Source organism: Nomascus leucogenys, chromosome 18 (assembly GCF_006542625.1).
Source record: "Nomascus leucogenys isolate Asia chromosome 18, Asia_NLE_v1, whole genome shotgun sequence".
Lineage (NCBI taxonomy): Eukaryota > Metazoa > Chordata > Mammalia > Primates > Hylobatidae > Nomascus > Nomascus leucogenys.
Window position 1 is genome coordinate 75429746 of NC_044398.1, and position 14003 is coordinate 75443748.

The following is a 14003-nucleotide window of genomic DNA, read 5'->3' on the forward strand; positions in this document are numbered from 1 at the left end:
TTTTTCTTTTTTTTACAACTACTAAATGAAGGAATTCTAACATCTCTTGGCTGTTAGGAATATATAACTAATGGTGCCATAATGTAGCTCAGAAAAATACCAACCATTTAAGAGGCATTAAGGAAGAATGACTAAAGGAAGACGATGTGCATTATGAAGAGAGAATTACCAAAGGGGGAAAAAGCTGAGGCTAGAAATCTTTTTGTTTTGAGTATTATCGATGCAGAAAATAATTCAAAATTATGGTGTAAAAATAAAGGCGTCTTCTTAAATAAAAGAACAGCCTGATGATACTGGTGTTCTGTCTGAAGACACACTCTGGATGTACCCTTATTTTTAAAAGCTTTAAGAGAAATGGAATGATATTTTAACTAAAATAAAAACTCATTTAGGACTCACTAAGCGTTTCTGGAGAGACTAAAACTATCTCAAAGGATTAAACATCAAATAAATAGAACTTCTCCTCACTTTCATGTTAAAATAACTGGTATTAGACTTGCCCTCCTATTGTAAATAATCAGAAAACTCATAAAATATATGAATCAGCTTTTCTCATGCATTGAACAGGACTGTGCAGAGACCATGATCTCCACAACTTTCTGCTTGGAGACACTTTCTTTAGGTGGAGAACCCAAGCAGAACATAGTGGTCTCACCAAGTGAAGAAGACAGATCAGAAACTGGGAAGGCTGACATAGCTGGAATATGCAGGACCAGAGAACAAGAGAGGAGGGAGGAAATCTGTTGCTGAATATTGATCTGCATATGTATAGGATAAAATTACATAAAGCCAGGCAAAAAATCTACTGTGGAGCTGTAAGCAGAACTATTGCATTTCAATCACCAGGCCATTCAGTAGAGACCCAAGAAGAATCATGCTTTTATAGGAGGGCTGAGCAAGCTCTAGAATAAAGAATATTCTGGATTTACCCAAACAAAGCTCAAACGCAAACATCAAAAGGATCAAGCAGATCTACAAGTTACTTAACATCCTTTAAAGAAATAAATCAAAATCCAGGCTCTCAACAAAGAAACATTCACAATGTACAACATCCAATGAGAAATTACTACCAATGTGGAAAAGGAGGAGAATGTGATTCAAACAGGAAGAAGGCAAAGCCAAAGAAACAGACCCAGAAATAACAAAAATTATGGAATTAGCAGAAAATAATTTTCAAGTAGCTATTATAAATATATTCAAGAACTTTAAAGGAAAACATAAATATAATGAGAAGAAACATGATGACATTACATGTATATACACACATATTTATAACAGATGGAAACTGAGATCTATACAAAGAAAGGAAGTATGCCAGATAATGGTAAATATGTGGTAAATACAAAATAATTTTGCTTGTTTTAAAACTTTTTAAAAAGATAATTGGCTCTTTGAAACAAAAATAATTACCATATATTGTGGGATTTATAACATATAAAGAAGATGAAAGTATTAAAAAAAAAGCACAAACAATGGAATGGGACAATGGAAGTAAACTGTTGTAAGGGTCTTACACTATACATAAAATGGTGCAATATTATTTGGAAATGTATTATGATAAATTAAAAACGCATTTTGTAAATCCAAAGCAACCACTAATTAAACAGAGCAAAGAAGTATAGCTAATAAGCTATTTATTAGAGATTAAGTGGAATACCATAAAACCCATGGTTAATCTAAAAGAAGGCATGAAAGGAGAATTAAAGGGAAAAAAACACACAGGACAAATAGAAAAACAGCAAGATGGTAGGCTTAAACCCAACGATATTGATAATTACATTAAATATAAATGATGTAAACAAGAAGTCACCAAACTTATGACCCACCTCCTGTGTTAGTAGATAAAGTCCTATTGGAACACAGTTACACCCATTTATTTATTACCTATGTCTGCTTTCACACTACAATGGTAGAAGTGAATAGTTGTAACACAGACTGTAAGATTTACTGTCTGACCCTTAACAGAGATAGTTGCCGACCCCCGACCCCCCCACCAAACTAAAGATTAGAATTTAAAAATGCAATGATTGTTAGACATAATAAGAAATCAAGATCAAACTACATGTGTTCTACAAGAAACAGATTTTAAAGACAGACGTATCTACATATGAAAAGTGAATAGATAGAAAAAGATTTACCATGCAAACACTGATCAGAAGACAGCTGGGGTAGCTAGATTAGTATCAGATAAAACAGACTTTGGGTCAAAGAATATTTTTAAGAGATGGATATTTCACTATGTTGCCCAGGCTGATCTCAAACTCCTGAGCTCAATGATTCTCCTGCCTCTGCCTCCCGAGTGGCTGGAATTACAGGCATGTGCCACCATGCCAAACTGGTCATAGAATATTATCAGGAATACAGAGGAACATTTGAAAATCATAAAATGCTCAATATATCAAGAAGATGTAACAATCATAAATGTCTATACACCTAAAACATAGTTTCAAAATAAATGAAGCAAAAATCTTACAAACTATTGGGTTGGTGAAAAGTAATCGCGGCTTTTGCCATTAATAAGAACAGTAAACAAATCCACAATTCTAATGGGAGATATCAACATAATTCTTTCAGTAGTTCTTCAACAAGAAGGCAGCAAATAAGAATATAAAAAATGTGAAAAAACTATCCAACCAAAGTATAGTTGTGTCCTTTAATTTAATGAACATTAATGGAATACTAACCCAAAAACAGCAGAATATGCATTCTTCTCAAGTGCACATGTGCTAGACTATAAAACAACATTAACAAAAAAACTAAAATCAAATAAGGTGTGTTTTCTGTCCAAAATAGAATTAAACTAGAAATCAGTATCAGAAAAGTAATTGTGAAACACCAAAATATTTGGAAATTAAATAATACCTTCTAAGCCACGAGTCACAAGATAAATAAGGAAATATTTAAAACTTCATAAGGAAAATGCAATGTATCAAATGTCTGACAAAATTTATAGTAAAAAAATGCTTGTTTTATAGCAGAAAAAAGATTTTTAATCAGTAATTTAAGTTTGTATCTTGAGAAGCTAGAAAAAATAAGAATAAATTAAACAAAGTGAATAGAAAAAAAGGAACAAACAGAAGAGTGGGAATCGGCCAGGCGTGGTGGCTCACGCCTGTAATCCCAGAACTTTGGGAGGCTGAGGGGGGTGGATAATGAGGTCAGGAGATCGAGACCATCCTGGCTAACATGGTGAAACCCCGTCTCTACTAAAAATACAAAAAATTAGCTGGGTGTGGTGGTGGGCACCTGTAGTCCCAGCTACCGGAGAGGCTGAGGCAGGAGAATGGCATGAACCTGGGAGGCGGAGCTTGCAGTGAGCCGAGATTGCACCACTGCACTCCAGCCTGGGCGACAGAGCAAGACTCCATCTCAAAAAAAAAAGAACAGTGGGAATCAATGTAATGCAAAATAGTCAAACAATAGAGAAAATCATTTAAACCATAAGCTTGTTCTTTAAAAAGATCAATACAATTAATAAAGCCCTCATTAGGATTATCAAGGTAAAGAGACACAAATTTTCAATATGGAAAATGAAAAGAAGAGCCATTGTTACAGATCCTACAGATATTAAAAAGATAATAAGAAAATATTATGCACAATTTTATGCCAATAAATTTGAAAACTTTGTTACAAAAATTGAATTTTTCATTAAAAACTTTCCACAAAGACAACTCCATTCTAGATACCTTCACAGTTGAATTCTATCAAGCATTAAGAAACAATTCTCTCCAGACTCTTCCAGAAAACAGAGGAGAAAGGAACACTTCTCAAGCCATTTCATGAAGCCAGGCTTTTAACCTGATACAAAAACCAGCAAAGAAATCACAAGAAAAAGACTCTAGAAAAATATCTCTCATGAACATAGGTCCAAATATTCTTAATACAATATTAGCAAATCAATTCCAGCAATATATAAGAGTAATAATAGATCATGAAAAAGTGGTTTATATCCCAAGAATACTAGATGGATTTTACATTTGAAAATCAATCAATCCATTTACTATATTAACAGGGAAAGGGAGGGCAAAACCCCACCTAATCATGTCAATAGATTCAGACATCTTCAATACCCATTCATGACTAAAACTCTAATAAAAACTAGAAATAGAAGGGAACATCCTCAAACTGACAAAGAGTCATTACATAAATCTTCTAGCTAACATTATATTTAATGGTTAAAAACAACAACAAGAAGGAATGATTTGCCCTTATGATTGGTTGAAAACAAAAGGCTGCCTAGTCTCCTCATTTATTCACATTGTACTAAAGGTCATGAACTCTATTATAAGGCAAGAAAAAAGAAATAAAGGGCATAAAGATTGGAAAGATAGAAGTAAAAGTGCCTTTGTTCGAGGATGACATGACAATCTATAGAGAAAATCCAAATGAATTTACAAAACAACTGTTAGAAGTAATATGTGAGTGAACCAGGTCTCAGGACATGAGGGCAATATAAAAAGAAATAAACTATATTATTATATAACAACAAAAAACTGGAAATTAAATTAAAATACAATAGTATTTACAATAGCACGAAAAAGCATGATTAGATTTAACAGAACATGTGTGCAAGACCTATATACTGAAAATGAAACATTGGTGAAAAAATTTTAAAAAGACCTAAATAAATGTAGAGGTAAATCTTTTCATGTATTAGAAAACTCAGTATTTTTAAGATGTCAGTTCTCCACAAATTAACCTACAGATTCCATACATTCCCTTTTTGTATAAAAAGACTTGTCTCAATTGACAAGTTCATGCTAGTATGTGTATAGAAATATAAAGGACCCAGAAAAGCAAAAATAATGTTGAAAAAGAACACATTCAGGGACTAATGCTTCTGGATTTCAAGACCCACTGGGAAGCTCGATTACTCAATACAGTGTGGTGTTGATTTAAGGACAGAAACCTAGATCAATGGGTGAGAACAGAAATAGACTCATCCATATATGCTTAATTGATCTCTCACAAATGTGTCAGGGTAATTCAATGGAAGAAGTGATAGTCTTTTCAACAAATAGTGTTAGAGAAATTGAATATTCGTATGAAAAAATGGAACATCAACCCTTACTTTATACCTTATATAAAATTAACTTAAAATTGACTATATGTATTTGTTTTTCAATTTTACTTTTGAATTTCATGCATCTTACATTTCTTATCATAGTTTTAAGTCTTAAGTCATTACTCTAAGTGTTAAATCAAAGGATAGGGTGTTATTCAAGTAAATAAATAATTGTTCTTCCCCAAATAGATTTGCCTGGTTGTCTGTCCCCCCATAGGTATCAGTCGTAATATGCACAATACACGTCTTTAATCACTATATTTTGTATTTGTATTTTACATTTAATAAATATATTTTATATTTTGTAGACCATATATTTAAACATAAAAATAAAAACTATAACTTCTTACACACTGAAAATTATCTTTGCAATCTTAGAGCAGGTAAAATTTCTAAGATAGGACATGAAAGCACAAACAATTAAAAAATTAATAAATTGAATTTCATCAAAATTAAAAGACACTTCAAAAAATGAAGACGCAAGCAGAAACTAGGAGAAAATATCCATAAAATACATCTGACAAAGACTTATATCCAGAATATATAAAGAACTCGTAACTCAAAAAAAGGAAAAAAAAATTTAAATGGGTAAAATATTTGTGTAGATACTTCACTAAAAAAAAATCCATATGAGTAAAATTAAAAAGACTGACAATACCAAGTATTGACAAGGATGTAGAGCAGCTGGAACTCTTCTATATTACTGATAGAAATATAAAATAATACATCAATTTTGGGAAACATTTTCATACCTTCTTTTTTTTCTAGCTTTGTTGAGGTATAACTCACAAATAAAATATTAAGTTTAAGGTGTGCAATCTGATGATTCGATATACATAAACATTGTGAAATGAATACCACAATCAAGCTAATGTACATATCCATAACTTCCTACAGTTGCCTTTTTTGTATGTGGTGACAATAAGATCTATTCTCTTAACAAATTTCAAGTACACAATACATTTTATTAACTCAAGTATATTAGATATGCAGAATTTATTCCTCTTATAACTGAAAGTTTGTACTATTTGACCAACATCTTCCCATTCCACCTCCTCCCTGCCCCCTAGTAAATACCCTTACACTCTCTGTTTGACTTTTTTAGAATCCACATATAAATGAGATCATGCAGTATTTGCCTTTCTGTGTCTGGCTTATTTAGCTTAGCATGATGTTCTCCAGGTTCATCCATATTGTTGCAAATGAATAGTTTCCTTGTTTTTTTAAGGCTGAATAATATTCTATTGCATACAGATAAAACAAGTTTTTTTATCCAGTCATCTGTTGACTGATATTTATGTTGTTTCCATATCTTAGCTATTGTGAATAATGCTGCAATGATCATGTGAGTGTAGATACCTCTTTGAGATAGCGATTTTTTTTTTTTTTTTTTTTTGAGATGGAGTCTCGCTCAGTCCCCCAGGCTGGAGTGCAGTGGCAGGATCTCCACTCACTGCAAGCTCCACCTCCTGGGTTCACACCATTCTCCTGCCTCAGCCTCCCGAGTACCTGGGACTACAGGCGCCCGCCACCACGCCCAGCTAATTTTTCTGTATTTTTATTAGAGACAGGGTTTCACTGTATTAGCCAATATGGTGTCGATCTCCTGACCTCGTGATCCGCCCGCCTCGGCCTCCCAAAGTGCTGGGATTACAGGCGTGAGCCACAGCACCTGGCCCGATTTTTTAAATATATAAAATAACCCAGTGAAGAGTAAGCTATAAATTCTAATTTTTCTCTTTAGCATTGTACATGTGTTCCTATAAAACTTGGAGCTTACTTCATTTTAGCGTGAAAGTGATCTGCCTCAGGCTGGGCGCGGTGGCTCACGCTTGTAATCCCAGCACTTTGGGAGGCCGAGGTGGGCGGATCACGAGGTCAGGAGATCGAGACCACGGTGAAACCCCGTCTCTACTAAAAATACAAAAAATTAGCTGGGTGTGGTGGCGGGCACCTGTAGTCCCAGCTACCGGAGAGGCTGAGGCAGGAGAATGGCGTGAACCCGGGAGGTGGAGTTTGCAGTGAGCCGAGATTGGGCCACTGCACTCCAGCCTGGGTGACAGAGCAAGACTCCGTCTCAAAAAAAAAAAGAAAAAAAGAAAGTGATCTGCCTCAAAGCAGCATGCCTTTTCCTTCATGATACTGTGCTACTTTTCCTCATTTACTTTTAAAATCCAGCAAACTAACATACCAGTCTAACATACCAATATAGTTCTTTGACATGGCAACTTCTCTGACTTCGATGTGAACAGAGCCTCTTGGTATCTGCACCACTTCCATGTAGCCTGGAACAGAGAAGATAGCCAGTATTAAGCAGCCTAGGACAGGAAATGAGTATTTGGTAACCATTCAATACTAATAGTTTCCTTATTATTCCATTCTTTCTTTGACTTTGCCTTTTATGAATTATGAAATATGGGCAAATTACCCTTTGGGTTCATGAATACATTTTAGAGAAACAGTATTTAACAGTCTTTTTCTCTAAAATTATCTCAAGATATTTTAAAAGCCTCAACACGTATAATAATGGTTCCTTTTCTTCCTCAGCACATGCCCCTCATATCAATGCTCTGTGAGAATGTACACCTTAAAGAAACATGGCTAAATGAAGTCAAGTAGAGAGAGAGAATATTTCCTTAAAATATCTTACATGAAGCCACATTTAACACTAAAACGACTGAAAGCAATTTGGGGAAGAAAACATTGTCTGCCTAAATAAAGAAAACTGAAAAACAGGGGGAGGCGAAACAAGGGTTTTGGCTCCTCCAAGTACACCAGAGGTGTGAGGAAGAGTTCTCTCTACATACTCACCTCCCCTGGGCAGTGAATCATTGAAGAACCCTTCAATGGCATCACATGTGCTTCCGTCCCCTCCACAGACTCGACATCTATCTTCCCTAGCATCAGATCCCAAAATATTATCACAACCTACGTGCTGAAAACAGAGAGGAATATTCAGTGTGTCAAGAGAGAAATTCTTGGAATCATAACTAATGAAATACATATAACTTATTTATTTGCTTGTTTTTCCAGTAAAGGAAAGAAAAATAAGGTAATCCGTGAATAAAAACCATACTTGGGTCTTTGTTATTTGAAAAACTTGAATACTACCACAAAAATAACTTTTTCTTCATGAAAATAAACTACCCCTTGCCCACAGATACATAAACACACACAAATATCATACACAAACTGAATCATCAGATATATTTGTAGACAAGTAGCCAGAAGGATAGAAACTTTTCCAAGAAATTATGAGACTAAGTAAAATGGTGCTTTTTATCTTGTCTTTCTCAGTTTGAAGCACTCAATTTGTCCTTCTCTTTAAAGTAAAACAAAACCAGACAAGTAAAAAAATTTATGAAAATAGTGGTTTTTGTGGCTTTTCTTATTATGTTACAATCATACACAGGTCTAGGAAAATAGCATGGATTTGCTCCTACAATTCCCAACTAGTCTGACTAATTCCCTAAAGCAAATGCTTTAATAAGATAAAGACTAACTCCACAATGAAAACCACTGTAAATGCTTCAAAAGGAGATAAAGTAGGAGGAGCACGGCTGTTTCACACTTTGAGGAAAATTTATGCTATGAAATGTATCAAATAATCTTTCAAAAAGAACATATGGTAGGCATATGAATAAGAGCTGAATCCTCATTCTCTCTCTTTTTCCATCATCTTGTTCGTAAACAGAATAGAAGAATAACAGAAATTAAAATCCAAAATATTTTCATACTTCTGGAAATCACTGTAAAAATAACTAGAATACCAGAATAAAGCACATTTGTATGGTGCTTGAATATGAATGGGTCATTTTACCTTTACATATTTTATTATTCTTAATGGAAATTGAATTTCTCTAAAATGTGGCCCCCTTTTTTAAAAAAAATTAAACATAGTATTAAATAGGAGTTAATGAGAAAAAGATAAAAGTCTCAAAAACCCCAACAGAAAGGAGTAAAATCTGAGCAACCTTGCATTCTCCATTGATGCAGATATCCAGTGAATCCGCATTGCACTGGGTCCCATCGATCACTGCAGGAGCACGTTCAGTGTAGAAATTATAACCTTCAGCCAAGCAGTTTAATGCACAAGGTTTTACCCCACCTGGACAAATACAGTAGAAGAGAAATAAGTGGAGTGGCTGTCCTAATGAACAGTGATTCAGTATTATCCATGGCAAATTTATAATTCACATAGACATCATTTCCTGCTTATATGCCTGATTGTGTAGGTTTCTTTCCTCCTTTTCTAGAATTTCACCTTTATTTTAATTGGTTGTGCAATTTAAAGGGGGACTTGCTCAGCAGTTTTCAGGTTTAAAATTTTCAGGTATTTCCATTATGTATTTATAATATAATTATATATTTATAATGTATTTTATATTTCTATATTCCATTATATATTTACAATTTAGGTAAAAAGGGATCATAGTGAAGGTAATTGAATGTTTAAAAAAAAAAATGAAAGAAAAACAATTTTTTTTTTTGAGATGGAGTCTTGCTCTGTCACCCAGGCTGGAGTGCAATGGCGCCATCGCGGCTCAATGCAACCTCTGCCTCCTGGGTTCAAGAGATTCTCCTGCCTCAGCCTCCCGAGTAGCTGGGATTACAGGCACCTGCCACTATGCCCGTCTAATTTTTGTATTTTTAGTAGAGACAGGGTTTCACCATGTTAGTCAGGTTGGCCTTGAACTCCTGACCTCAGGTGATCCACCTGCTTTGGCCTCCCAAAGTGCTGGGATTACAGGCGTGAGTCACTGTGCCTGGCCAAGAAAAACAATTTTTTAAAAAAACCCAAGAAAATAAACTTTAAGGATACTTGAAAAAATAACCTTGTCTAACAAATAGAAGTTTCTGCTACATATGTTACTGAAGCTGATACAAAAACTCTGCTACATCAAGCAAGGATATGGTAGTTATAAAATAAAACTAAATTTGTACCTGCCTTAAGCATATCATAGTCTGCGAACTTGGCTTTAGCATGGATATAAATTTTTATGAAATTAGCAAATCAAAACTAAAATTAATTATAGCTTTAAATTTGATTAATTCTTATGAAATTAATTAAAGATAAATACATAGTATTACATTTGAATAATTAAAACACTAATTTTGAGAATAAATACATACAGCAACTTGAACATTTTCATTTTGTCATTGAAATTTGTGTTTTTTAAGGCTGAAGTTAAAAACAGGCTTAGGTAACTGCAATTTTAAAAAACAGAGTACATATCATAACTACAGTATATTGGAAAAATAGCAATAAATGTGGACTTCTTGTATTAAAAGCAGCACAAGATAAAGCTACTATTTGTAAGTATGTAATTATTGACTAAAATCATGACAAAATATTTTCTTTTGTAATTCTATTTCATCACTTTGACCATATCTAATTATGCTGCTAAAATTTCTCTTTGAAATAAAGAAGACTACTTCTAATAAAGGAAATAAAGCAGAAAGATGAAATGACATGCCTGCATCTCAGTGAAGTTCTTAGAAATCATGTTTCTGCAGGTTGACGGTAAGCAAAGAAAAAGAAAATAGACTGGGTGGTAGAGTCAATGATAAATTAGAGAGAGCACATTCCAGTATAGGAGATCATTGCTACAGTTGAATGTTGTTATGCAAGAAGATAGTCCAATATTGTCAGTCTGTTTTTTCAAGACAAGATGAAAACAAGTTTTTTTTCCATCTAATCTCTTCTTGTTTTTAAAAGTAACAATTCGAAGTTTTGTTAAAAAAAATACTGTGGCAGGCTAAAATATGTATGTAGATAAAAACTGGTCCCTAAATTGCCAACTTACAATCTCTGGCCTCAGTCTATGTTTTCTTCCATTTTCAATGTTTCTAGGCTACAGAGATTCTATCTAACTTATAAATGTGATTTTTAGTGTTAGGTTAATGATAATTTTGCCATACTGAGCATAGACATAACAAGTAATAAATAAAATAATTTCTTCCCAAACTGATAATAAAACTACTTGCATTTATTTTTATATGATTCTTATGAATTAAATTACCCTAAATGTCCATGAATCTTACTGGAAATTTTTTCATTATTACTCAATACAGTTCTTCTCTCATTTTTTTATCATAATGCTTTGGAAATTAATATAGCATTTTATGCATTAGGCTTTAAAAAGAGAAGCTGAGTCTTCTGTTTATTCAATTTTAACTTTAATTATGTAATGTAATATTTGATAAGCAGGACATATAAATACTATGGTTATATTCCTTAGCCCACTATACTATGTGATGAAAATGGGAATAAGTTTCTTGTTTACTGCTAAAGATGTCTTCAGCTTCTTCTGATACAATGAGCTTTCAGAAAAGGTACCATTAGAGTGACATCAGCAAGATGGTGGAAGAGGAGCTTTCTACTATCATCTCCCTGCAGAAGGATCAATTTTGACAGCTACTTATAGACAAGTGTACCTTTATGGGACTCCAGCAGAAAAGTTCCAGCATGCCATTGGAGGAAGAAAAAAATCCCCAAACAGACAAATTGAAGAGGTTTAAGACCAGTTTCATTTCACCTGTATCACACCTCCCTCAAGGCAGCACAGCTCAGTGAAAAGAGAGACTCCCTGCCACCCTCCCCAGCCTGTGACTCTCCCACAGGGGAAAGTGAGAGTATATAGAGTAGGCACCAAGTTCCCCTAGCTGTGTGGGATGCTGCCCAAGAGTCCTACTGTTTTCTTGCCTCATCCAGAATACTGAGGTGATCAGCATGGCTAAGTGGTTGGAAGAGGCTGGGAGCAGAGAAGAGAGGCCATAGGCCCAAGTAACCACTCCATGGACTCTGTTGGGAAGCCAACTCGTGAGCTATTTGAGATGTTTTGCCTATGGGCCACCTCACAACTAGTCAACAGTTGCCTCAAAAACTCTGCATGCCCCATCCTCCCCCAACTGCTGTAGGCCAGCAGCCCAAGCATGCTCCCATGGACTGAAAGTAAGCATTTTATGCAGACAGCCAACACAACTTTGCAGGATTGGGAGAAGTCATACAACTTGAGCATTTAGGGAACCACCCTAGAAAAAACAAACAGGAGGCTCTCAGCACCTGGTCCAGCTTTGTGGAATCCAGAGACAGACACATTCTTAAGAATTCCTCCCCAAGAGAGAATAAGAGGTGTGGAGTAGGCACATCCATAGAAAAGGTCTGAGAGAGCCTCAGAATCTTTAACTGGGCTGTTTGGTGAAGACATTTTTCTCTGGAAGCCAGTTAGTAAAGACTGCGTTCTCCAAATGCAAAGACAGCAACACAATACTTCAAGGAACCAGAAGAAAAATCAAGAAAACATGATACCACCAAAGAAACATGGTAATATTCCAATAACCAACCCCAAAGACATGGAGATCTATGAATGGCATGAAAAATAGTTCAAAATAATTGTTTTAAGGAAGGTGAGGGAGCTATAAGAGAACACAGAAAACTTAATGAAATCAGAAAAACAATACATGAACGAAGTGAGAAGTTCAATAAACAGATAGAAATCATTAATAAAAACAGATTCTGGAGGTAAAGAAAACAATGAATAAAATGAAAAATGTAATAAGAGAGCGTCAACAGTAGACTTGATCCAGCAGAAGAAAGAATCTATGAACTTGAAGAGGGGTCATTTAAAAATCTCCAGTCAGAGGAAAAAGAATAAAAAGGATTTATGGGACATCACCAAGATAACTACATTTTCACATTATAGGAATCTTAGATGGAAAAGAAAGTGGAATAGGCTCATGTAAAGAAATAATGGCTGAAAAATTCCCAAATCTAGAGAGCAATATGGACATTCAAATACATGAAGCTCAAAGATCTCTAATAAGGCTGAACCCAATGAAGACTTCACACACACATTATCATTAAACTGTCAAAAATCAAGGACAAAGAATTTTGAAGGCAAGAGAAAAAAGATTCAGAACATACAAGGGAACTCCATAGGTCTATGAGCAGATTTCTCAGCAGAATCCCTGCAGGCCAGAAGAGGCTGATAGCTACACTAATTTGTGAACGGACTACAATATAAAAAGATGTAGACTGTAACATGAAAAATATAAAATAGAAGAGTAAAAGTGTCAAATTTTTGTATATGATTAAAGGTAAGTTGCTAACAGCTTAAAACAGACTATTATAACTATAGATTTTTATATAAGCCTCATGGTAATCACAAAGCAAAATACCTATAGCAGATGTATATGTGTGTGTGTGTATATATATATATATGAAATCAAAGCATACTACTACAGAAATCATCAAATTACAAAGGAAGACAGCAAAGAAAAATAAAGGAACAAAAAAAGTCTACAAAACTGCCAAAAACAATTGACAAGATATAACTAGTAAGTGGTAACTAGTAAGTAATTATTTTTCAATAATTACTGAATAATTATTGAAAAATAATTACTTTAAATGTAAATAGATTCAATTCTACAATGAAAAACAAAACGAATGTTTTTTTGTTTTTTTTGTTTTGTTTTGTTTTGTTTTTTTTTGAGACAGAGTCTCGCTGTCGCCCAGGCTGGAGTGCAGTGGCGTGATCTCGGCTCACTGCAGGCTCCGCCCCCCGGGGTTCACGCCATTATCCTGCCTCAGCCTCTCCGAGTAGCTGGGACGACAGGCGCCCGCCACCACGCCCGGCTAATTTTTTTGTATTTTTAGTAGAGACGGGGTTTCACCGTGGTCTCGATCTCCTGACCTCGTGATCCGCCCGCCTCGGCCTCCCAAAGTGCTGGGATTACAAGCGTGAGCCACCGCGCCCGGCCTAAAACGAATGTTTTTTAAAAAAAAAAAAAACAAGACAACTCTATATTGCCTACAAGTGACTCACTTCAGATTTAATAACACACATAGTCTAAAAGTTAAGTGATGGGAAAATATATTCCATGGAAACAGAAACCAAAAGGGAGCTGGGAGAGCTATACTTACATCAGGCAAAAT

At 34.8% G+C, this 14003-nt stretch overlaps 1 protein-coding gene across 1 annotated transcript in view; it reads right to left on the reverse strand.

Annotated features, from left to right (window-relative positions):
* ADAMTS6 (ADAM metallopeptidase with thrombospondin type 1 motif 6) overlaps window positions 1-14003 on the reverse strand; it is a 335185-nt gene that overhangs the window by 67031 nt on the left and 254151 nt on the right. Inside the window, exons 16-18 of the mRNA XM_003265987.2 lie at window positions 9040-9173; window positions 7877-8000; window positions 7270-7350 (exon numbers count right to left, since the gene is read on the reverse strand). Of these exons, the coding sequence (XP_003266035.1) occupies window positions 7270-7350; window positions 7877-8000; window positions 9040-9173 (339 nt within the window). The remainder of the gene's footprint in view (window positions 1-7269; window positions 7351-7876; window positions 8001-9039; window positions 9174-14003) is intronic.